Here is a 22,882-nt window from a genome sequence, read left to right as displayed (position 1 = left end):
CCATCTGGCCAAAGGCAAACCCGTTGGCTATTTACAAGCATGGCCAAGGATTTGAACTCGGAGCTACTGTGAAGCAAATCCAGGTAGTGGTCAGGGCGGGACTCGAACCCAGGAGTGGCGGATTGTGAGTCTGACACGCTGACCACAGGGCCACACTGCCTTCTTCTGAAGTATGATCGGGTTATTCGGGTGAACGTTGTTTCTGCAAACCCCCCGTTGTTTCTGTGAAAACCCTATGCCATGCCAGCCTTTAATTTTTAAACTTCTAACACCCAAAGAAGTTACCCCAGGAAAAAGGGACAACAGGATCCGTGTTCTGTGTTTTGCTTTTGGGAATTGGTTAGTATGGTAGGATATGGCAAAACATAACCCCCTCCTCCTTCTTCCTCCTCTAAAAAGTATACTTAAAGACTAACCCCACTAAAGAGGTGTCATTTCAAGGAAACCGCAGACGCTGTTCGTGTAAATGCATTTTTCTCCATCACAGATAAAGGGATTCCTAACATAAGTTTTTTTTTTCAGATTTCATATCTTATTCTTCAAAGATCATCAAACTGTAAGTTATCAATATTTTTGTTTCTAACTTAAAGGGATATATCTGTAAGTGCGAGTGACACTATCTTGGCGGTAGCAGGGAAGTTTTCCCTTTTTTAGCATTTCAACATCGCGATAAAGAGGTGTCATTTCAAGGAGACCGCAGATGGTGTTTGTGTAACGCTGCTCTAAAACTGCACTGCACGACCCCATGAAAAGCATAGATGTGTAAAAAACTATTTCTATAATATATTGCCGAGTTATAGAAAGGAAATTGGTCCATTACAATAAATATAAATTCTACTTACTGGCGAGTCGATTTCCTAAACTTCTGCTCTCGTAATAACTACAAAATAAGTCCAAGAAGACTAACCTTTTTCGCCTACGCTAGAACCGCAGGCACAATGGCGAGATCAGTATTCACAGAAAAGGTAAAGAAATGTAGATTTCGAAAAAAAGACTTTTCAATGCGCGCACTTGAAGATTTTTTTTTTTTTTTTTACATTTCAACCTCGCCATAAAACTCACACAGTACCCACTGTCTCCACCCGGAAGTATGAATGGGGGGGCGGCAAATTGTCAGGGAAGCCTAATGAAATGCTAGAGGGTAAGCTGGCACCTCACCTAGGGGCGGAGTAGTTATGCTGTTATACTCCTTAATGGCTTCATGCTACAGTGTATGAAATAGGGATAAGCTCCGGCTAGATGGTCCACTTGACTTGCGTACATGCAGACGAACCAAAAAATAAAATCAAGATTCAGATCTAAGAGTATATCACTTTGATTGACATATCTCTCAATTGAGAGATATGTCAATGTTCGAAGTCCCTTCTTAAGACTAGTGAACCGTGAGCTGCAAAATTGATTTGGAACCTTAGAATTGTTACATTTTTTCCATGTCGTAAAAGGCAAGATCAGCCACCACTGACGAAGCTTTAAAACCTAGACCTTGCATATCTTTCCTCCTCAGCCATTCAATTGCAAAAGTGAAGTCTTTCAAATTACATTTAAACACCTCTATATTATAAAATATAACACTTGTATTCTACTGGAAAGACTTCACAAATCTAATTCAAATTCCCATGTAAGGCTTAAATTCCCCACCCTTACAGGCAAGGTTCACATTCCCCACCCTCCACAGGCAAGGCTCGAAGACATGCATTAGAACATGTGTTGTTACTTCTCTCGTAAGGGTGGTTGAGTTTTAGTAAACAGAAACCCTCTGTATCATTTATCAAACATGATAGATGTACAAGACAAGAAAAAGAACACAAAAGATTTTTACTCTCTCTTTCATTTTTTTTATTGGTAATGAGGTTTTAGTGGTATTCACTGTAGCATTGATCATTATGTCCATACCGTGACTACTTTGGTTTGGAGTTAATGCATTTTCTCTCTGGAGAGAGCAACATGGAGAAGAAAATGACCTGTGGGATAATTAAGCAATAAACTACACTTTCTATCGGTCAGTACCGGCTGATAAACCGTGCCGGACGTTGCGAGGACATGAGGAAAGTATGTAAACCACGAGGCGCTGCCTGGTGGTGGCAAATAATTCTTCACAAGAGCACTTAGACTGGAGTATTAATTTATATAATATATACAAATATAATTGATCCTATTTTGGCATGGATGCGTAGGGTTTGATGTTTGTAATGTATATCTTTCAGCTTTCAGACTTTCAACTTTGTATTAATTGGAACTGTTTACCATATTTATTCTTAAGCCCTCAAAAGTTGTAACGGGTGAGTCTGTAACCTGACTTCCCTTGTTTGCGGTTGTGTCATCGCATGTATACAATTAAACTGTAGTTACCACATTGTTACATGTTATGTTATTTGGATGGCATTAAATACTCAGGCCTAAGATTTCAATATTGCATGGTATTTTTACAAAATGCTGAAACCCAAAGTAAACATTGATACAAGGAATTTGTCACAAGTTTTGAGGAATCTGGAAAAGCAAGGACTCTCCCACAATTAGAACTGAAATTAATGAGCACCCCTCCTTTTAATTTTAATTTGACCTGCCTCCTTCCCTATAATGTCTAGGGGCACATAGACAAGGAGCACCCTTTTAGTGTTTTGACGCATGAAGAAAATGGTTGGGTTGCCAGCTTGTTACAGCATAAGTGGACAAATGGACTCCCTAAGACAAAACTATGCATTCAATGTTGGTATAACTTGAGTTGTAGCATGAGTTGGCCAATCTATAATAACAATAATAATAATAATAATGATAATAATAATAATACTACTACGATTACCTCTAGGGTGCCTAATCCTGAAGTTTTAGGCAGTTTACAAAAGTCTATGGATAATAACACATGTATATTTACATTTTTACTTATCAAATAAAATTATAATGGTCAAAACTCTCACAAATAAAATATTACAATTAGAAAACTATTAGAAAATATGTTTAAAATATTTTTCTTTAAGTGGAAATTAGGTTTAATTGATCTGAAAAGAAACTACTTTGAGTTTTGTAGTGGGCGCTCGCGCCGTGGCGCCTCTGGTCTTTTTCTCAAAAATGAGAAAGCTAAAACCTCACTCTATAGCGATTCCTTTTTTGTAAGAATCTGTAACACATGAAACGCCTTACCAGATAACATAAGAGCAGAAAAGGAACTACCGTCTTTCGTCAAAAAACTAAAGTCCTTCTTTTATCTAAGACTCAGCAAAGTCTTAAATCCAGACGACATCCGTTCCTTTAAATTAGTTTGTGTAAAATGTTGTCGTTCCAATGCTCTTAATTCTTGTGCATGTTAAGCAACTTTTTTTGTTTTGTTTTGTCTTGTTTTTAGCATGGAGGCTTATAAGTGGGTTGGGTTTCAATTTTGCCTGCTTTTAGGGGATAGGGTAAAATAATTTACCTAGTAGCGGACAACCTTGTCCTATTGTAAATTCACCTGCCGTTGGTAAATTGTTAAACAAATAAATAAAAAAAATAGAACTAATATGTAGCATTAAATGGGTATGTTTTAGGTTTAGATTTAAATTTGGATAGGGTCTCTAATCTTATTTGTGGATGGAGATGGTTTCATAGGATAGGAGCTGCAATATGAAACACCTGATCACCCTAGTTCTTCAGCTTGCTCATGGGGACGCAGAGCTTGTTTGCTGACTATGCTCATTGACTTCTCCTCTGAGGATTGCTTTCCAGAAGTCGTGACTCAGGTAGCCAGGAGCCAGATCATACGTAGCGATTTATAAGTCAAGAGAAGGACCTTGAAAACAATTTTCTACCCAACAGGCAACCAATTTCAACATATGCCCAAGCCTTTTCAAAAGACTTTCATGTTAAAATTTTGTCATAAAGAACCAGTGAAAGTGTTAGTAGATGGTGAAATAAATACTTTTTTCAGATCAACTAAGTTTATTATTGTGTTTTATGTCGAAATGTTGCTACAATTCCACCTCCCAGGAAATTCATTTATAGGGTGAGTTAGATACTATTTAAAACTCTTCAACCTCTTTAAGGCCGATAACAACACCAACTCAACATTAAAACTAAAAAGAAAACTTGATCGATGTTTGGAATTGATTTCTGTAATTCACATGTACAAATGAAATCCAGGTATTTTTCTAGGTTTTTGCAAATATCTTCCTTGTCAAATCCTAAGTCTGATCTCTCTTCATTGTCAAGTTTGAAATATACTATTGTTCTAGCTAGTCTTCGCACGCGTTTAAATCAAACTTTCGCAGCGAAAGAAACATTCTAGACAAATTTCGTATTTCAGTAGCTAAAGTTTCCAAGAGCATGGATTGTTAGTTTAGTTTAAAGACACTTACATTGTATGTGGTTATAGCAGAGGTTACTAAACTTAAATAACAGAAAAATCTAAGAAAGACGCAGTGTATCGATCCCGAAACGCGAGTAGTCGAAAGTTAAAATATAACAGGTTTAACGTCATGTTGAAAGTGACTTTCTTTTTAATTTCTACACTTACCAGAGGAGGTTGACACGTTAGAGAAAAATTGGAGGAGCTGCAGGCATACCTGGTGACATCAAGAGGAAATATAAAATTAAACAAACCCTTACGGTTCTGGCGTATGATATCACCGACTCACTACGCTAAGCTAATACCGTAAGATTTCAACCTATCGAATGTATTATCTAAAATTGTATTGCATCTAAGGTTTTCTTTTTGGAGCGAATGGGTATTAATGGTTTGAAAGACAGACGATAAACAACTCCCGCCTCTGTTAAGAACAGCTATTTTTTTTCTTTATTTTTTTATTTATCTATCCTTTATTTATCAATCTTTTGCAAGATTGAAAAATGGTAATTTTAAATGCTACAAAAACGAATTCCTCACGGAAGAGGATGTAAGGCACACTTCTCATTGACTGTGAATGCATCTGGTGACGTCATTGCTGCAATGAGAAATCTCTCAGATCCTTACTTTGGAAGCCATCTAATATCTGTATACCGTGGACTGGACTCCTTATGGATTAAAGTCTATAAGAAAGGTAAGCTGATCACTTTCTACTGTACTTGGAATACGTAATATGTACAGTGTCCAGAGGGTGTAACTGGCGTTAGACATATTTCATTTTGCAAAAGTAATACTGCGAGGTACGAGCACAACTGGTACCGACTGTATCCCCGACACATGTGGTGCATACACACGGTACGGTTAAACCCAAGATTGGCCGGCCAAGCAAGTTTACCAAAGCAGGTTCAAATCTTCTCTTCTCTTCTCTCTTCTTTCCGGCGTTTAGGATGTCAGGCGATAGGATTCTTAGAAAAGCAAAAGCTTATAACTTTTTCTGTCACAACACTGTTATCTCAATGGAGAAATCATAGATTATAAACCTTGGCACCATGTATATTATCTAGTCCACACACATGATAGAATGGCGATGAATTATATATCAATAACAAGGCAACCCATGCTAATAAGGCACCAGCTTGATTAATGGCATCAGTCGAATCTGAACGTTTTGCACGAAAGATTTTAACGAGATTTATTACACGACTCGGACAGTCAGAGGGCCAATAACTAAAATCAACCAATCAGAATGCTCTATTGCCGGTCCAATATTCTCTAAGTATTGGACCGGGCACTGTCCCGAATGGTCCCGAATTATACCGCACTTGTGTCTCTTTGAACTTCAGTCGTGTAATAAATCTCTTATTAACCAAGCTTGCTCGGGACCGTACCGGCAGAATATCTGCCCTCGGGCCGATATTCTACCAGTACGGCCCTCGCGCTTGCTTAATAAGATATATAAGCTACGGATGAGAGATAAAATTGATTTGGCTCCAATTGTTAATAATACATCTATTTAAAGAGCAGCGAATTGTTTGTTTGTCGTGTGTATCAAACTATTAAAATCCTATTTGAGTCCAGAGTTGCATGTTAAGACAGGTAGGCTAGAAAAATAAAACACCTGACAGATTTTGTAAAAATAACGTTAACTGTCATGATTAAACGAGGAGATATGTAGCCTATACATATTAACAAACGTTTCTCAAATACAAGATTTAATTGTGAAGAATAACGTTGGAGGAAATGTCAGATTTCAAGTTGGAGCGTATGACTCAAAGAGACAGTCAAGCTTGATATTCAGAAATTTCAAGGAGACGATAAAATTATGCATCAAACCAGAGATTCGTGGATGTTGTCAACCGCCAAAAACGAAGAGGTCAATCAATCAATCAGTCAATCAATCAATCAATCAATCAAGAAACTTTATTTAAGGAGGGACGCTCATTAACCCAAGGAGTTATCTAACATGAGGCCCTCAGGTTTGGATTGTTGATATATCAAGTCTAATCTTTTTATTTAAACTAAAATAGCATAACGTTACGTAACAGACGTATACCAAATGCTCTTAACCCCAGCTTCCAGTAAACTTCAGGGGAATAAGATTTATAGTAGTCAACGGAGACTTGCAAAAGACCGTAGCCGAGATTTGAAACTACCGAGATTAGGGCAGAAATTGGAAAAAAGGATGTAACATGAACGCTTTCTTTTTTGGGTATAATAGTCTAGAGCTGGCGCTTTGCATGTATATGCCCTCCAGCATTTTATGTCTTCCTTCCACGTACAAATGGGAAATAGGAAGTCATTTACTTTAACCGTCCAAAAGGTGACTCAAAATATTTTTTAAAGACAGTGGCTCATATTCGTACTTCAGACACATGGTGTATTCCCTTCGAGTTATGATGCTTTCGAATCGTTTTTTGCATGGAGTCCAACAATTATTTACACCATGTGTCCATTTTCTGAGAAACGCTAATTTAAGAATGAGAGTTCAGAATAAATATATCTTATTAGACGTTTTGTTTTGGAACGAGTAAAAATACTCAGCGATACTACATAACAAAACGTCTAATAAGTTATTTATTATCCAACCCGCCAAATTGTTATTTCAGTGCGGGCGAATTTCGTGGATACCGGTATTTACCTTGCGGGGAGTGCGTGACGGAAGTATGCGAAGCGGAACGGAATTGGCGCGTTGTCATGTTGCTGTTTCTATTCCTTCAATAAATGAAGAAATTTCCTGGTCGTCTAGCTGTTTTTCTTCGTTCGATTCATCTAATAAACTTGCATCTACATTTGCCAGCCATTCCGACTCTTCGTCGTTAGAAATATGATTCAAATTGTCCGCCATTTTTTTTTCGTAACTTCAATCGAATTCTTCGCTTGCGCGATGCAAGGAAACCCGTCTAACCGGTTCTCTGGAGTACAAATACCGCGTGATATTTGCACTCGTCTAGGGCGTTATTTGTACTCTACGGAGTGTAGTTGGATAACAAAGGAATAAATTAGAAATCTAACCTATGCATGTCTTTCACTAGATAACTGTGTAATTTCCAGCTTTGTATTGTAGCTTACCAGGTACTAGATAAACACATCTTTGGCGCGGAAAGGGAGGAATTTGGAATAGGCTTAGAATAGAAATAAATTTGGAAATGTTTGTTGGTATTGTCGGAGGAAGAGGTTAAGTGCATTGTTAAAAAAGGTTCTAGCTCCTCCTCTTCTCTTCTCCACTTGCTTTCGAAACTCTAAGTTCTAAAATATTATTTGTTTGGGCTGGGCAGCGTCGCATTACGAAATTTCCTTCTTAGAAGGCAGCCTAACTTATAGTTCCCGTTCACACCCAAATAATTACGTTCTGCAATTGGTATTCATCACAACAAATGAATGGGGAAACCCCCGATAGGCTAATGGTTTTTTCTGGGAAACATGAATTTTTACGAATGTAAAGAATAGCGTTCTACTTAAAGCGAAATTCTGTGCACTCTGTTTGGATTCTGATTTACTGTGGATTTTAGCCTCAGTGAAGGATGCCTTATTTTTAGTGAATAACTTCGTGTTTACTGTAAAATTTTAACTATGTTATTGCAAACTTGCATTGCATGAGAAAACGATCCTCCCGCGCAGTGTCAACTAGAAACCGCCACCATGTTTCCAGTTATTCTTTTGATGTCCTTGTGGCTCTCAGGTACGTTGAACATGCAACCCTTTACGTTAAATGATTCGCTACTGACCGATTTATGGAGAAAATCACAAAGACAACGCATTAGTTTCATCGAGAACATGGAGAAAAGAGTGAAAGGTCTACGTTTAATAAACGCGGAAACTAGGGAAGCGTAATCGTTACACTGAAATGACGCCTACGCTTCAAAGTCGAAGCTCGCGAAATAAGTAGGTCAAAGCCACTATTTGATACCTTGCCAGCGTAATTTAAGCGTGAGAAACAGAATCAAAAGCGACTGATAGATGATGTACAGGAAAAATAAGTCAGCTGAGGATATTATCTATTTTGATTCAGGGTAACTATCTGCTAAAGTGAAAGCGAAAAGTAAGAGGAGGGTATTCAGTGTTTTATCCGAAGCGGATGGAATAACATCGTAACTCTGTCGAAATTAGGTACACTTTGAATTTTGCACCCCTAGAGACCCACTGTAGAGATATGAAAAACTGAGACAGCTACGGTGTTTAAAAACAGAAACTGAAAGAGTAATATATTTTCTATCTTTGAAGCGGGTTGAAGCTGTGCTTGTGGCAGAAATTCGCCACAAGGCATATCATAAATTATCGAACGAAGATGATTTCTCACGAAATTTTTTTAACAGTCTCTCTTTTGTTTCATTGGAGAAAATATGCAAATACTCAAGAACGATCCAACTTAAATTTCTGAAAATCATTTATGTCGTTTCCTTTCAAGCAAGTCGTTTGTAAACATTCTATTTTTCTGAGAAAAAGCCAGAAGGAAATTTGCATATCTTTAAGTGTGTTTACCTGAACGAATTACTGTGTTGGAAAGGGAAGAATCTTGGAACCACCTTGGAACCACCGAGCTGGAGATGGAATACGCGGAAACAGCGAAAGGGCAATTACATTTGAATAAGTATGATGTAAAAAATGCGAAAATATGGGAAAAATAGATCATTTCAAAAGCAATTTCCATGGAAGAGAAAAAAGTTGGATTGGTGAAGATATCATTATGACATAAAGGAGTACTAAACAAAGCTTCGACCATTCAACTAAAGGAGCGATTTAATAGCTCAAGTGGTTACTTTTGACTCTGGCTTTATGCGACATTGCACTTTCTATTTGTTTTTCCTTTCCATTTTATTTTCACGATTTTATAGCATTGTGCCAAGTAAGGTATCCCAGAATTGTTTCTGCACCAAGTGATCCTCTGATTGTCCGTAGAGAAGACAAAGCTACGCTTAACTGGACGCTTGGACTGCCTCCTTCAGAGACATGGAACAGTAGCATATTTGAAGTAGTGTTTGGAATCTGGAAAGATCCAGGATTCCTGAAAACAAAACTCTTGGCCATCGATAGATATGGTGAGGTACTGATAAGACCAAACTATGAGAGGAAGATTAGCTGCGACTTTAACATGACCAATCTTCATGTTGCATTCATACTCCATGATTTGAACATGAAGGACGAGAATGATTACTGTCTTCAGGTGGAGCTTGGTCTTCATCAGTCTCCTTTGACGGATCCTGTAAAGCTTCTTCTTGAGGGTAATATATTTTTTATATTTTATTTGCACAGGGATGCCACAGACCCGGAATGAGAGGGTACTTGGGTAAATATTTGCTGGATATGTGCTGCTGGCCTCTCAGAACCCTTGCCCTATAATCATTCAGTGGCCTACCATAGATCCTATATTAAGCCAGTTTTGAGTAAATGTAATTTTATTAATCCAATTCAGCAACTTTCTGTTTATACATCTACCTTGTAAACCCTTTCAAGTGGGTCATCCTAAAATTCATTGACACATTTGCAAATCCCTAGAGTTACTCACTAGAATCTACTCAACTCCAAAAACCCCGAAAATGTGTGACCCTATTCTAATAACCCTATTAAAAATGTCACCCCATTATAATAAATCCAGTCGTAAAAATGCGAACGGGCCCGTCCAGCGGCACATTCCCTTATTCTTTTTCCTTTGTTTATTGTTCTTTCAGTCAAACAGTACTAATTGCAGTAAAAATTAGGCGTGCGCTATGCTTCGTGTCAATTCGTTTAAACGTTACGTAACATAATATGTATTTAAACCGTATTGTTCATCGTAGTTTGTTCAGTTTTGCCCAGTAAGTTCTGTTGTCTTTCGTCGTACCACTTTGTGCAGCTTTTTCGCCGGTAGACAGTGACTCGTCTATATCGCAACAAATGTAAGTTTTGTATTATGTAGTTTTCATCGTTATTTTCGTTGTAGCTTACCTATGTATATTTAGCTTAATTTATATTGTAATAGGTTTTCGTTGGCTATTTCCTTTGCATTTTTAACCGTTCCATTTCGTTTCGTTTCGTTCGATCCATGCCGGCCAGTGACATCATTTGTTGAAATTAAATATTTCATAACTCGCGTTAAAAATTGTTCCTTACAGAAGAGTTAGTCACCCATTGCAGTTACAGCCTATTACTAGGAATTGCTTCCCCCCCACCCCCTCAGGGGCCACAGATTGTCCCCTCATCGTAGAACAGCAACATCTCCTGGCTGCAAAGTGCATGGATTTTGCCATGACTCTATACAGTCTACGTTCTTGCTTGATTCACATATGCAAAGGATCTAATGACTCATTTGACCAGCGGTAAAAAGAAATCTCAAACTAGTCTCAGTTGCTATCTGCTGTATCAACTATATGAAGTCTTAAAAAAGACCATTCGTTGTTAAATACGCAAGGAATGGTCGGTCACACACGAGACAACTAGTTGGCCTTCTCTGACGTTCACTTCTAATTTAGAAAAACCTAACTCTCAAATATCTCAACAGATTCTCCTAAAATAATCAGTCCAAAAAAGAGAAACTTTTCCATAAACATTGGGGACAACTTGCGTATAAAAAGCAAGGCAAAGGGACTTCCTACACCAAACATAACATGGACGAGACAGGGGCGAATTGTCGGTAATGATACATTGGTTCTAAGTGGAGTGACGCCAAGCGACAGCGGAGTCTACCTGTGCAGCGCTCATAGTCAGGCTGGTGAAGACCATAAGGAGATTGTGGTTACAGTTATGGAACATAATTATGTATCAAAAGAGCCAACAGGTAATATGTTTGTCGACCCAACTGAATACCCATGAAAGGCCTACTCTGGGCCTTAAGTGGCCAATTTACAATTTCAACTTAGTTGATATAACCAAATTGCCTTGTTACCCCCACCGACGCAGCACCACGGTTTCTTTAGAAACTTTCAGCCTTTACTCAAATCAGCGAGTTTCCAGTGTAGATGACTTAACACTGAATTACTCCATCGTTGTAACCAATCTCGAATTCAACAAGCGCAAATGGAATGATACCCTTTTATAAATTTTCATTTATTTCTGAACGTTTGGACATTTCAGTGGAGCTTTTTCCAACTCCGCAACAGTTGGAGCCGAGCTATGCATTTCCATTTAAGGTGACTCGGAATATGAGCTGATAACCTGATTTTACTGAACCAATCAGAACACTAGCAATGCAATAATCGGAGTTGAAACTTATTTGAAAATGGTGCATATAGTGATTTGATTTTCATTCTAGATCGTTTCATCGGTACGCTCTGTGATAAGAAATCGAATTGGATCATTATCTATTCAATGAGTTCGACTATCTGATCTTTTGTAAAGTAAAGATTTCTTTCTCGCAAGTCATGTTATCGACCACATCACTGTCGTAACAATCGGGAAAACTGTTGTGTTGTCAGGTAATTATCTAATTCCCAACACAATCGCAAGCAGTTGACTTTACTCAACCAAGGTCTTACAATTTGGTATCCTCTCTCAATATCGATCACTGGTTCGATTAGCTCTCCACATTAAAGAAAAAAGATGTTGCATTTTATTTATGAAATGAGTCTACATTGGCCAAACCACTCATCCAAAACTTAATCACAGGAATATTGATGACCAAGATGGCTTCCCCTGGCATAGCCTTCCCTATCTGAGATCTCCTCAATTGTACTGCCATACTGTTGAATTTGTATTAACATTACTTCTGAATTGGCTAATAATGATGACGATGATGATAATCAACCATCCTGCTAAGGTGCTTTCTAACTTTTTCAGTTCCAGCTCCTCATACAACATCACATTACGCTGTGTGGCCAGTAGTCGTTGGTGTATCTGTTTTTTTAGTAGCTGCAGTGATTGTCTTTCGTTTGCGTGGGCGCTACTGCAAAAGGAACATCCCTTATGGGCCCCAAATTGACGTACAAGCATCATGAAGTATATCTAGCCTAGAGCTGACGAGGAGCCTCGGCGGGGTCAGTGACTGGAAGACGATATGGAAAAGCGAGCGAACAAGAGTATACCTTGATGAGACAGAGCTGAATAATGAACTGTTACGTCAGCGGGTATGCGGTCAACAACGCGGGCTCAAGTATCCCAGGTCTAAAATTTAGCGAAATTAGCGGAAAATAATAAGGGCTGACCCTTAAAACCGAGGAACTCTGTTTTCGTCGAAGGCACTTTCCTATTTCCAAAGGTTTAAAGAAGAAAATCAATTTTTGAAAATTTTTAGGGGGTGTACCAAATTTTTGGAGGTTGTTCTGTAAAAGAAAAGCGGCAAGGAAAACGACTGCTCAAAGCAACAGAATAGGAAATCAACCATGCGAACGACTCAAAATCCGTGTTTCCGCGGCAAAACCTGGCTCATGCGTATACGTTATTCAGCTCTGTCCCTTGATTATCCTTTATCATAGAATCCACCATTAGCTGGTATACTGAAATGGTACCAAAATCGGCTATACAGTTTCTCCCATTTTTTCGCTTTCCCAGACTCTTGCCAGTTTCTACTCCTATGCGGTCTCTCAATTGTCTCCGCTGACCCGATAGTTCTTGTAAGTTATAGATAGAACTTGCGTCTTTATTGTAGTACACTGTAAGTCTGCTCTAAAATAATTGCTAAAGAAAAATAGAAAACTAAAATAAAATAAAACTAAAATAAAAATCATTTTTTGTTATGGACGGTACAGAATTTTCTGCAAAACAAGATATGCGGTTGCTTTGATAAAAACCATTTACAGGTTTTTGAATTAAAAATTTGACGCACCCATTTGATGAGTGCATTGGTACCCAAAATTCTCTTTGTTTAGCTTTAATTTATTTTACAGTGTTAGTTCAGAACACAACTCCTTCACCGAAAAAATTCCTAGAACAGGGGCATGGACTGGCTTCTTTGGTGAGCGCTTAATTAAAATTCAAACTTACGATCTTGCCCAATGTCAATGACTGTCACGCAGCAAGAATTTGCTGCGCTATTTGAATATTTTTTCAACAGCAACATTTTTAAAGATCTAGAATTTCACGAATGTTGACGAGTCACGTTGAAGGCCCAACAGTCAATCGGGGTCTTAAGAGGACTAACTAGCGGTCAAAATTTCTCTAGGAATCTCGTCTGGAAATCTTAAGTGATTTTAAAAATCATACTCGTCTTTCAATTAACGAAATATTCGAACTTGGGCATACCATGAAATCGATATGTTTTTTCCCTTTGAATTATGGTCACAGAACGGTCGTCGGAAATATTGACCTTATTTCCGCAGAAAACCTCATGCAAACCAATTGGGAATATTCCTTGTTTGCGCCAAGTGAATCTGAGAACTAGTTATGGGGGCGGATTTTTCGAGCTTTTGAATACTAAGAGAGCGCAAGGTTCTCGGTTATTAATTAATTCAGTTGGTTCAACTTTTTTGCGGCGTCAAGAACCTGCCAGAATATACTAACTATGAATATAGAGATCTCACAGTTCGCTGGGGTACACAATTCTTTGAATCGTTTTATATTTCTAAACAAACACCTGCTACTCATAAGAGGTTTAAAAGAATCATTCAGTGGAGGCTATGGGTATCGGGCGTTCAGCCACCACAGCACATTTCCGAAAATCCAAATACTGTCACGGTCGTGACATTTGGTCACGATAGCTGAAATGCCTAGACAATGTCTCATGGGTAATGAAAACGCTAACTCGGTACATTTCCATGCGGTTGCCTTGACTCAAAGTGGCTGACATGAATTTACGTTTGCACCAAGTTTTCTTCAGTATTATATGTATGGTAACATTGCTTCAAGGTAAGTTTTAACGGTAGTAGCATATACGTGTAGACGATAACGGCGATATGTGAAAGACTGCTCAATGTCTCCCGTAATGTTTGGAAATTGCGGGGTGGTGAAACTGGGAAGTTTTGCTTCGACTATGTTGATGCCCTTTAACAACAAAGTTGGGTTCTATCCTGGTGTACCGGTTCACAAGGGAATTACCATTGTTCTTTCTTTGTTTAGGAGTTCTCGGTTAACTATTGTGTATTGTTTGGTCTTTTGTATTGGCTCTTGTGAACCGGTACACGAGGACAGAACCCAAAGTTGTGGTACGAAGCATTGCATTAAGAGCGCACTACGAAATTGTCAGAACTGTCTGAAATGACTTATCGTACGCTATTGACTTCGAGGAAATTTTCCAAAGTTATCTACGGCCACTGATCTGTTTAACTATTCAAAAGCTTCCTGCTTTTCACGGAAATATCATACGAGAAACTACTGCGGCCGAGACTGTGATAAACCAGCTTAAAGGCAGTGAGCAAAGCAAGGCCAAGGAAAACGTGAAGGAGAAAATTATTTTATACTTTCTGAAGAATTTAGCGAATGGCTGGAGGGGTTTTTTGTCTCAAATAGCGCCAGAACCCAACTCTAGCGTAACGTTGTAGAGCAACTCTGATTTCTGTTAATAATTAATTCGCTGTTAAGGTAACCTTTCTCAGAGCACGCAACTGGTGGTGATTTCACGTTGTTGTTTGGCAGTAGGTTCGATTTCCGACCTTTCCTCCAGTTTGTGCTCCAATGAGCGCTGGCTCATTCTCAAACAGCGGCTGATAATCGTAGACAAGGAAAAGTGCAAAGGTTTAAATGCTAAATTTTTTTGCTCGTTAAATCTTCTGTTTGAACACACTCTCGTCACCAATATTTGCTGTCTTGGCTTTTCCAAAGTCCCGAATATAACATAAGGACCTCATTTCAATCAGAAACATGTCAAATTTGACATCGTTTTGTGGTCGGGATTTGAGTTAAAAAAATTTCACTTTTTAGCAAGGGTATTCACACCAAAACTTAGTGATAAGACTGGAGGACGAATATCTCGGAGTAAAAACCTCGACATATAATGGTGACAAATTTCTCGATCCACAATTACTTAAAAAAACAAGCAGAGAACGGCTACATTAATTTAAATGCATCGAAATGAGCTTGGGAGTTTGATGGCCAAACACAATGCACTTTAAAGATGCTATTTCGCGACTTTATGGATCACCTTGGAAATTTGAAATTTGTCTTGTAAAAGAAAAGCATTAAAATCGGTTTGCTGGTGTGGGACTGAAAGGGAGTTGTTGATGATGGAAAAGAGATAATTATTGACACAATTAGCAAGTACGAGAGACCGAAAGTTGAAAAAATGTGTATTTAAAAAATTAGTCTTTTTTTGGTCAAAATTGCTTTGCAATATATAAGTTGACTTGAATTTTTCAAACTGATATATTTGTGTTGCATCAAACTATATATTTTTCAAAAGATATTACAATTCAATTTATTGATCTCTTGATTAATTGTCTTTTGCATGTTTTGCATTTCCTTGATTTTAATAGTGTCATGTAGTATGAGCTTCACAGATGACATACCAAAGAGTCCTTTAAAGGCCACATTAGAGAAAAAGGTCACTCTAAGCTGGAGCTTTTCATACAACAATTTGGTAGGCAATCCGGCCGGCCCATTTGGTGCCCCTGATGTGTACGAAATCACCTTTGGCATCTATAATTCAATACATAATGGGAACTTCATGACCAAGAAGCTTGGTGTTGTAGATAGTCGTGGAAATTTCAAGGTGCGAGACGGATATGATAGCAAAATGGGTTGAAACTACTCAAAATACAAATTAACATTCACTCTTAAAAACTTTACCATTCAAGATCAGGCAATGTATGGTGTGAATGTTGAGCTTGGCTTGAGTCAGATGCCACTCAAGCATTCTGTGCACGTGATTGCTACCGCAGGACCCTCATACGGGTTTCAACATGGCACCTCTATTGTCCGTAATGGTAAGGCAAAGTAACTCAGTGATATCCTTAACGCTATTAGTGTATGGATGATGAAAGTAGCCTGAAAAACTCTGAAATTCTACCTTTTTTTAGAGTCAGCCAACATGATGGAGACTATTGACCTATCGTTTACAAGATCAGTAGACGACCGAACTGTTGGCCGTGCCAAGTACACTCTCTTAAAAAATAACGTGGCTATTCTTATCATTGGAAAGAACAGAGAGGATAAAAAATTCAGTTGCACTCAAGTTACCAATTTAAAAATTCCTACACCCTGTCCTGATGATGACTTCTCAGTGAACGAAACTTACGTTTCTTTTAAACTAAGAAATGTAACTTTACAAGATGCTGATCGATACCTCTGTGAAAAGTATCTGTCAGGCCTCCATAATACGACATGGGAGGAAATCAATCTTTTTATAAGAGGTAACGTGCGCGAGTATGGTTTGATAATTTACTGAAACTAAAGCCAGGCTGTAGCTTAAACCAATGCTGAATTTTGGAAAGACCGTTAATCTTCTTTCATTTGGTCATTCAATGGTATTTCGATTCAATGATGATTATACGCTCAACTTAATCCGTGTCACTTTTACTATGAGCTGCTCCCAATGCACTGACCCTTCAGATTTACTCACAGGGCTTGAAAGAAACGTTTTTCATCTATGGGATGTTTTGAATTTAAAATCAGTTTATCGTGGCAAATTTCCAATGAGCTAATTCTAACTTGTCATTAATCTTTGCCCTCTGCTTTTTTGCCTTCTTTTAGAAAGACCAACCGTGAAAACAACTGATGACGACACATCAACTCTCAGCGCAAAGAGCAGTTGTTCCGGTTAGTATTGATTGTAAAACCTACAAGCAAACTCATAGTCCAAACAGTGAGCTGATAGGAAGTTAGAGTATCAAAAGATCAAGTCATAATACAAAATATGTACAGAAGAGCACGGTCAGGTGTAGAATACTTTTGTGAGCAGTAAATGCATCATTTGCGAGCAGGTCCTTATCATTAGCATTTCACCACGAGCTCGTGGGAAATTATGAGGCTTTGAGTTACGTGAACCGGCGAGAGGTCTACAAGGGATCCAGACCCCCACCAAACATCTCCCCGATTCGTCACCAGTATTCCCACAAGTGGAAAAACGCGCGTCGTGTAGTGCTAATAATTAAGGCCTGGTTCGCAGGTTAGTAAATGCAAGGAATAAAGCAAAATTGGACTGAAAGTACATGAAGTGGTTGGATCAATGTTAAAAATGACTAACGATGTGGAGTGGAATGTCAACAGCATGAGCCATGTGTCTTGTATGGAAAGAGGTAACGTAGCTTAGCGCACTCGAGGTCAGTGTTGTTCAAGTGGAGTGGAGCATTAAAAGGGCCATCACTTGCAGTAGACTGGCGTGGGATTGACTTGGTGTAGTCTGTACGTACTAGTGCAAAATACAATTAAGCTAGCTTGTTTCGGTGAGATAGTATTTTATTGATGTGGAATATTAGCATGAATCAGGAACCATTCCTTAGGCTCCTGCCTGAATTCATCTGAATAGGGATCAGTGTGAGGTGTTGGTGTGTGAAAGATGAAGAGTGCCGTGGAGTAACATCAAATCGTGGGAAATAAAAATGTGATTAAGTTGTCTAATGTGTTAGATTAATTGCTGTGGGAAAAGAGTCCATTGGAAATGTTAGGCGTTAAATGCACAGAAGTAGTGCTGAGTTGCTCGGATCGTGCAAGGTGCGTGGCACTGGCGCAGAATACTGTGGCTAGAGGAGGATGAAATGGTAAATGCGCGTAGCAAGAGATTATCAGTTCGGGTCCTCTTGCATACACTGGTATTCAGCGAACAAGCAGGCGCTGAATTTAAAAATGAAGTAAAGTGCCGTGGAGAAGCGTGACAAAGAGTAGGATATCTAGGACTGAGAAAAATTTCCTTTGCCATTGTTATTGCCAATGTATTGCTTCTGAATATAAAAGAAAAAGACAAGACTAAAATAAAGAAAAAGACTAAATAGAAAAAGACGCTTACATTTTGAAAAGGTATAACGTAAAATTTTAGGCTATCTAAATTAGGAACTAAGAAAAATTCTGCTAAATTTTGATTCGCGTTCATTATTTTTCAGGTATTCGACTTCTCTTGCAAGTATTGGTAACGATATTGATCTTACAAGCACTGCTTCTTTAGTCGACACACCTTTCACCGAAGACGGGGGAAGCATTGCACATCCATTTTACAAAAACATGATGACGTAGCGGCCTTTGGCTTTTCGCTGAAAACCAGTTCTGGAGGAAATAAAAACTGATCCTACAAGCATGCACTCGGCTAAGAATGTTGGGCAAAAATGCTTAGCAAGATAGCGCACACCAATGGAAAACTAAACTAAATGGGGTAATGCACCGATTAATTCTAAGCTTCAAAACTCCCCTCCCTTCGGGCAAGTAGACAACGCACGGGCATTTTACCGTCGCCCGTGCCCGATGGGGGTGGGAATTTGAAGCTTGCCTGACTAGGATGGGGAATTCGAACCGGAAGTGAAACGTTTTTAGTTTCTTTCTGAATACACATCCTGAATGTCTTGAATTGATGTTTATTCGCGTTCAATAGTTTATTACATCACATAATACATACTACATTACAAACAAGATACGGAAGGAGATCTAGCAAGCTCTGCTGAGCTTTTTTAAACGAATCCTCATTTAATTATAGTATCATTTGAAATAGTTTACTAATAATAGACGGCGGATATTGATGTCTTTGTTATCGATTAGAGATTTGCAAATACACAATTATTTTATATTCTCAACATGCTGATAGAAACTCAAATATGTCTAATACAAATTATTTTTTTGAACATATAGGTTTAGCGATTTTTTGAAAAGATTGAACGAATTTGTTTCTAATCTCACTCGGTAGACTGTTCCATACAATAACTCCCCTATATCTAGTAGAAAATTTACCATAATTTGTTCTATTAAACACAATCTGTGACACTATTCATGTATTGTAAGAATATAAGTTATCATTGGTAATAACAAAGTTATTAAAAAATATTGGAAGCTTGTCATGGTAATTTTAATACATGAGAATTGCTGTCAGGTAGATGTTTAGGTCATAGATTTTAGTATTTCTAAGGACTCAAACAAAGGTCTTGTATCTTCATTAAAATTTGAGAAGGTTATGATCCTTACAATTTTCTTCTGTATCTTGAAGATAGAGAGAAGTCTAGTCGGATAAGTACTCCCCCAAATGATGTTACAATAATTCTAGTAGTAGTAAATCATAGTATGATATAAAGTTAGCAATGTTTTAGAGGTTAAGTGATGTCTTGCCTTTGCCGGCATTATGCCTTTCGTCTTTGAGATTTTACTAGCAATATGGTTAGTATGGCCATGGTACTTCCAAGAGAGTTCTTCATCAATGTATATTCCCAGAAATTTTGTATATTTCACTTGGTCAATAGTATGTTCATTAATAATGACATTTGCTTTGCGTTTTAGTGTTATCCCTTTTAATATGAAGGTGTTTAGGTATTCCCATTGGCGACCACCCGAAATGTCAAGTGTGTTTGCTTAGGAAAGATAGCCGCGTACTAGAGGTCGGGCCACAGGGGGTCCATATTGCGGGTAATTCGCATTTGGTGACCAGACCCTTTCGCCAGCGCTTATCGGAACCAATCGAAATTTATGGTTACAAAGGGAGGTTTGATTGTAGTTTATTTTCTCGAGCACATGGCTCAGAATGAAAGGTCTACAAAGTTTAAGTTTTACAGCTTGATCAATGAGTTGAAACTCACGGTCGCTGATTTTGCCTTTTACAAAAAAGTGAACACAAGTTTTGCTCCGGGGGGCAGTAATTGAACAAACTAACATCTGTCGTGGCGAAGAAAAGCGTTGATGAGCATACAAAAGTAACACGCCCTAATGAAACGCCTATACTGCAGGCCAGAGTACAAATTTATCAGATTTTGACCTCAACTACCTTATTATAGGAAATTAACGCTCCATGAAATTAAGGGGTTGGGAATTAAGGCGTCTTAAATTAACGCGAATTTAATGGAAAACGAGTTTCGAATAAAGAAAATTAACGCGAAAGAGGAGGTAGAATTTCACAATAAAGGAAATTAACGCGATTAAGACACAGTTTGTGGCGACAACTGGAACAAATTTATTTCAACACTGGATGCCAAGAAATTTAAGACTGAACAAAACTGAGCCATGTGCTCGACACAACAGTACGCAAAATTCTTAAGGTAGGGGTTACTTGACGGAATCTGGCCATTTCTTTCACGCAGTCCATGATACCGGCCGATCTCCACCCCGATAAAATAATGCTCTTTCCTTTATCTGTTAAAAGCCATTCGTAGACTTCGTTCATTAGCTTGCCGTGGCGGGGCTTCAAGATTGATCTGACTTCAAGTCAATTTCAATTGTTGTAACATCTTTCCCGGGGTTACGTAGCATTTCATCCGTGATATATGATGTGAAATACTCAATAAATGCACGTTTGTACATGCTTTTGACAGCTGCACTTGTTGAGAAATCAAGTAGTTGGAGATACCCTGGTCCCAGAGGTTCTCTTCTCTCTCCCGGAGTACGATAATTCGGCGCGAAGCGCCGACCAACGAGCTGCAAAGCAGCGAGCGGAAAGAGAGAACGAGCTGCAAAGCAGCGAGCGGAAAGAGAGAACGAGCTGCAAAGCAGCGAGCGGAAATAGAGAACTCTTTCTCGTTCCGCTCGCTGCTTTGCAGCTCGTTGGTCGGCGCTTCGCGCCGAATCATCGTACTCCGGGAGAGAGAAGAGAACCTCTGGGACCAGGGTAGGTTGGAGAAGATGTGGGGTGTGTAGAAAATGAAGACCTAAGATCTAAGACCCGAAAACCAAGACCCCCCTCAAAATCACTCATAAGCATCTAGAGACGGGTATCTCGGCCTCAGATGTGTAAAGAAGACAAGATCTTCAATTACACAAAATTTCGACCAGGCTCTTCGTTTTCTACACATCCCCCCCGTGTATAGAAAACGAGGAACCCCCTCAAAATCACTCGGAAGCAGCTGGAAACTGCTTTTAACGACTCCTATACATCAAAGGAGTGTAAAAAAACAGCACCGCCCCTGACCATTTTCAATTATAAAAAAAATTCGACTAGGGTCTTTGTCTGAGGTTTCTTCGGAATCATCTTTTGCTGTAAAGCGTTCATGACATTAAATAACCATGTCACTGGGAGATCCTAGAGTTGTCGAGGGGTTAAATGCCCAGCCTTGTTTCTATCAAAGTGAACATTTTTTATCTTTAAGCAACCACAATAAGAACGTTAACAAAACATGAACAAACAATTGAGAATCCCTCATTCATGTATCTACTGTGCAACCTCGATGTAACCAACCTCTATATAAAAGACCATTTTCTTAAGCCCAGCGAAAAAGGTACAGTAAAATCTCGATTTAACCAACCTCCGTTTAACGAATTCCTCGTTATAATTCAGGGGCACCCAAGGACTGTTTTCTGAGAAAATATCTGAAATGCCTCTTTATGCTTCCGGGAGTACTTTAAAAGTAATCATAAATAAATTATTCGAGTTCGCATTGCTAGAAAAGTTTGATGTGTGGTCTTCCTAGGAGTGGTTTGAGCCTCTCGAATTTTTTAGGGATGTTGTTCGCCTTTCCCCGAAAATAACAGCCGACAATGAAAGCTTTACGAAAACGTGAGTTTACGTCACGTTTACGTCGCGTTTACGTAGCGGAAATTTTTAGGGGTCCTTTTAGTTTTTTTCCCGAAAACGATCTCTATGTGGGAACGTCTTCCAATTTTCTAGGGCGACGTAGCATGTATAGAAAATTCTAGGAAATAAAAGAAAGAACAGATAAAAAGACATTTAAGTGATTTTAATGCCAGTTTTAAAAGTAAAAGTACCCTGACCAACTAAATTTGCACTGCACTTCTTGAAAAATGTGCAACACGCCAGATGGCACTGATGACAACGCTGACCACAGACACGCCATTCTTAGTTTTCGAAAGTTTAGAACTGAGCTACGAAATTCGAAATTTCTGGGTGCCGATATCAGAATCTAGCCGATTACTACAAAATCCGAAATTCTTAGGTGAATAAGCCACACAAAGAAGTTGAAGACACGTTTTCCCTTAGCCATGGCGCGCTCAATTTCCCTGTGATATGGGTACTTCACAGAAGGATTCAGTAAAACAAATAGACCAATTTCCAGTGCCCATATATCAGCCTTCTTCATATCTTCAATAGTGGCGACTGACAAACGTGTCTTGCCAACCAGAATCTCCGGGGCCTGATATACAGGGGTGCCACGATTTACGCGGAGAGTCTGAGAATTTAGAATTGACTTTGTCTGCATCTCACTCGACCGACTTTCACCGAAGTCTGCCAATTTACAAACCATGGGGCACTCGATCCACACTTTTCCGATTTCTTCCTTTGTCAGCTGGCAATAATGTTGGTTGCTGACTAAAACATTTACCGGCTTTAAATCCCGGTGTGCAACATTTCTGTGGTGAAGGTATTGCACACCATTCGCAGTATCTTTGCATGTACCGGAAAAAATACGTGGGTCGTCAAAGCCTTCACAATCATAGTCGTTGAGTTTGGCAAGAAAGCCGGATAGGGAGCTCACTCTTGAGTCCATTCCAAAGGGCATATTCCAGAATTAGGGCTACCGGTGTGGTGTAGATTCCCTTAAACTTGACAATATTTGGATGCTGCAACTCTCGAAGAATCCTCGCTTCCTTAACAAAATTTTTCTTGTCTTCGAGGTCCTCACCAAGCGCCTGCCACGTGGGTAATAATCT

The 22,882-nt window shown here is 38.8% G+C and overlaps 1 protein-coding gene and 1 pseudogene across 2 annotated transcripts; both read left to right on the top strand.

The window, feature by feature from the left end:
- Positions 1–6,903: 6,903 nt before the first annotated feature.
- Positions 6,904–13,052, top strand: LOC148724161 (uncharacterized). The gene is made up of 4 exons (XM_088732685.1): positions 6,904–7,994; positions 9,148–9,534; positions 10,791–11,066; positions 12,065–13,052. Exons 1-4 carry the CDS (start codon positions 7,955–7,957, stop codon positions 12,220–12,222), a joined length of 861 nt encoding a protein of 286 aa, XP_088588811.1. The 5' UTR covers positions 6,904–7,954; the 3' UTR covers positions 12,223–13,052.
- Positions 13,053–13,912: 860 nt separating this feature from the next.
- LOC111341764 (uncharacterized) lies at positions 13,913–19,120 on the top strand (annotated as a pseudogene). Its single transcript, XR_015991539.1, has 5 exons — positions 13,913–14,068; positions 15,631–16,080; positions 16,174–16,506; positions 16,847–16,912; positions 18,193–19,120. The product of XR_015991539.1 is annotated as an uncharacterized LOC111341764 (transcript).
- The last annotated feature ends 3,762 nt before the right edge of the window (positions 19,121–22,882 follow it).

Source organism: Stylophora pistillata, chromosome 9, assembly GCF_964205215.1.
Source record: "Stylophora pistillata chromosome 9, jaStyPist1.2, whole genome shotgun sequence".
NCBI classification, from domain to species: Eukaryota; Metazoa; Cnidaria; class Anthozoa; order Scleractinia; family Pocilloporidae; genus Stylophora; species Stylophora pistillata.
This window is presented reverse-complemented; position numbering and strand designations above follow the sequence as displayed.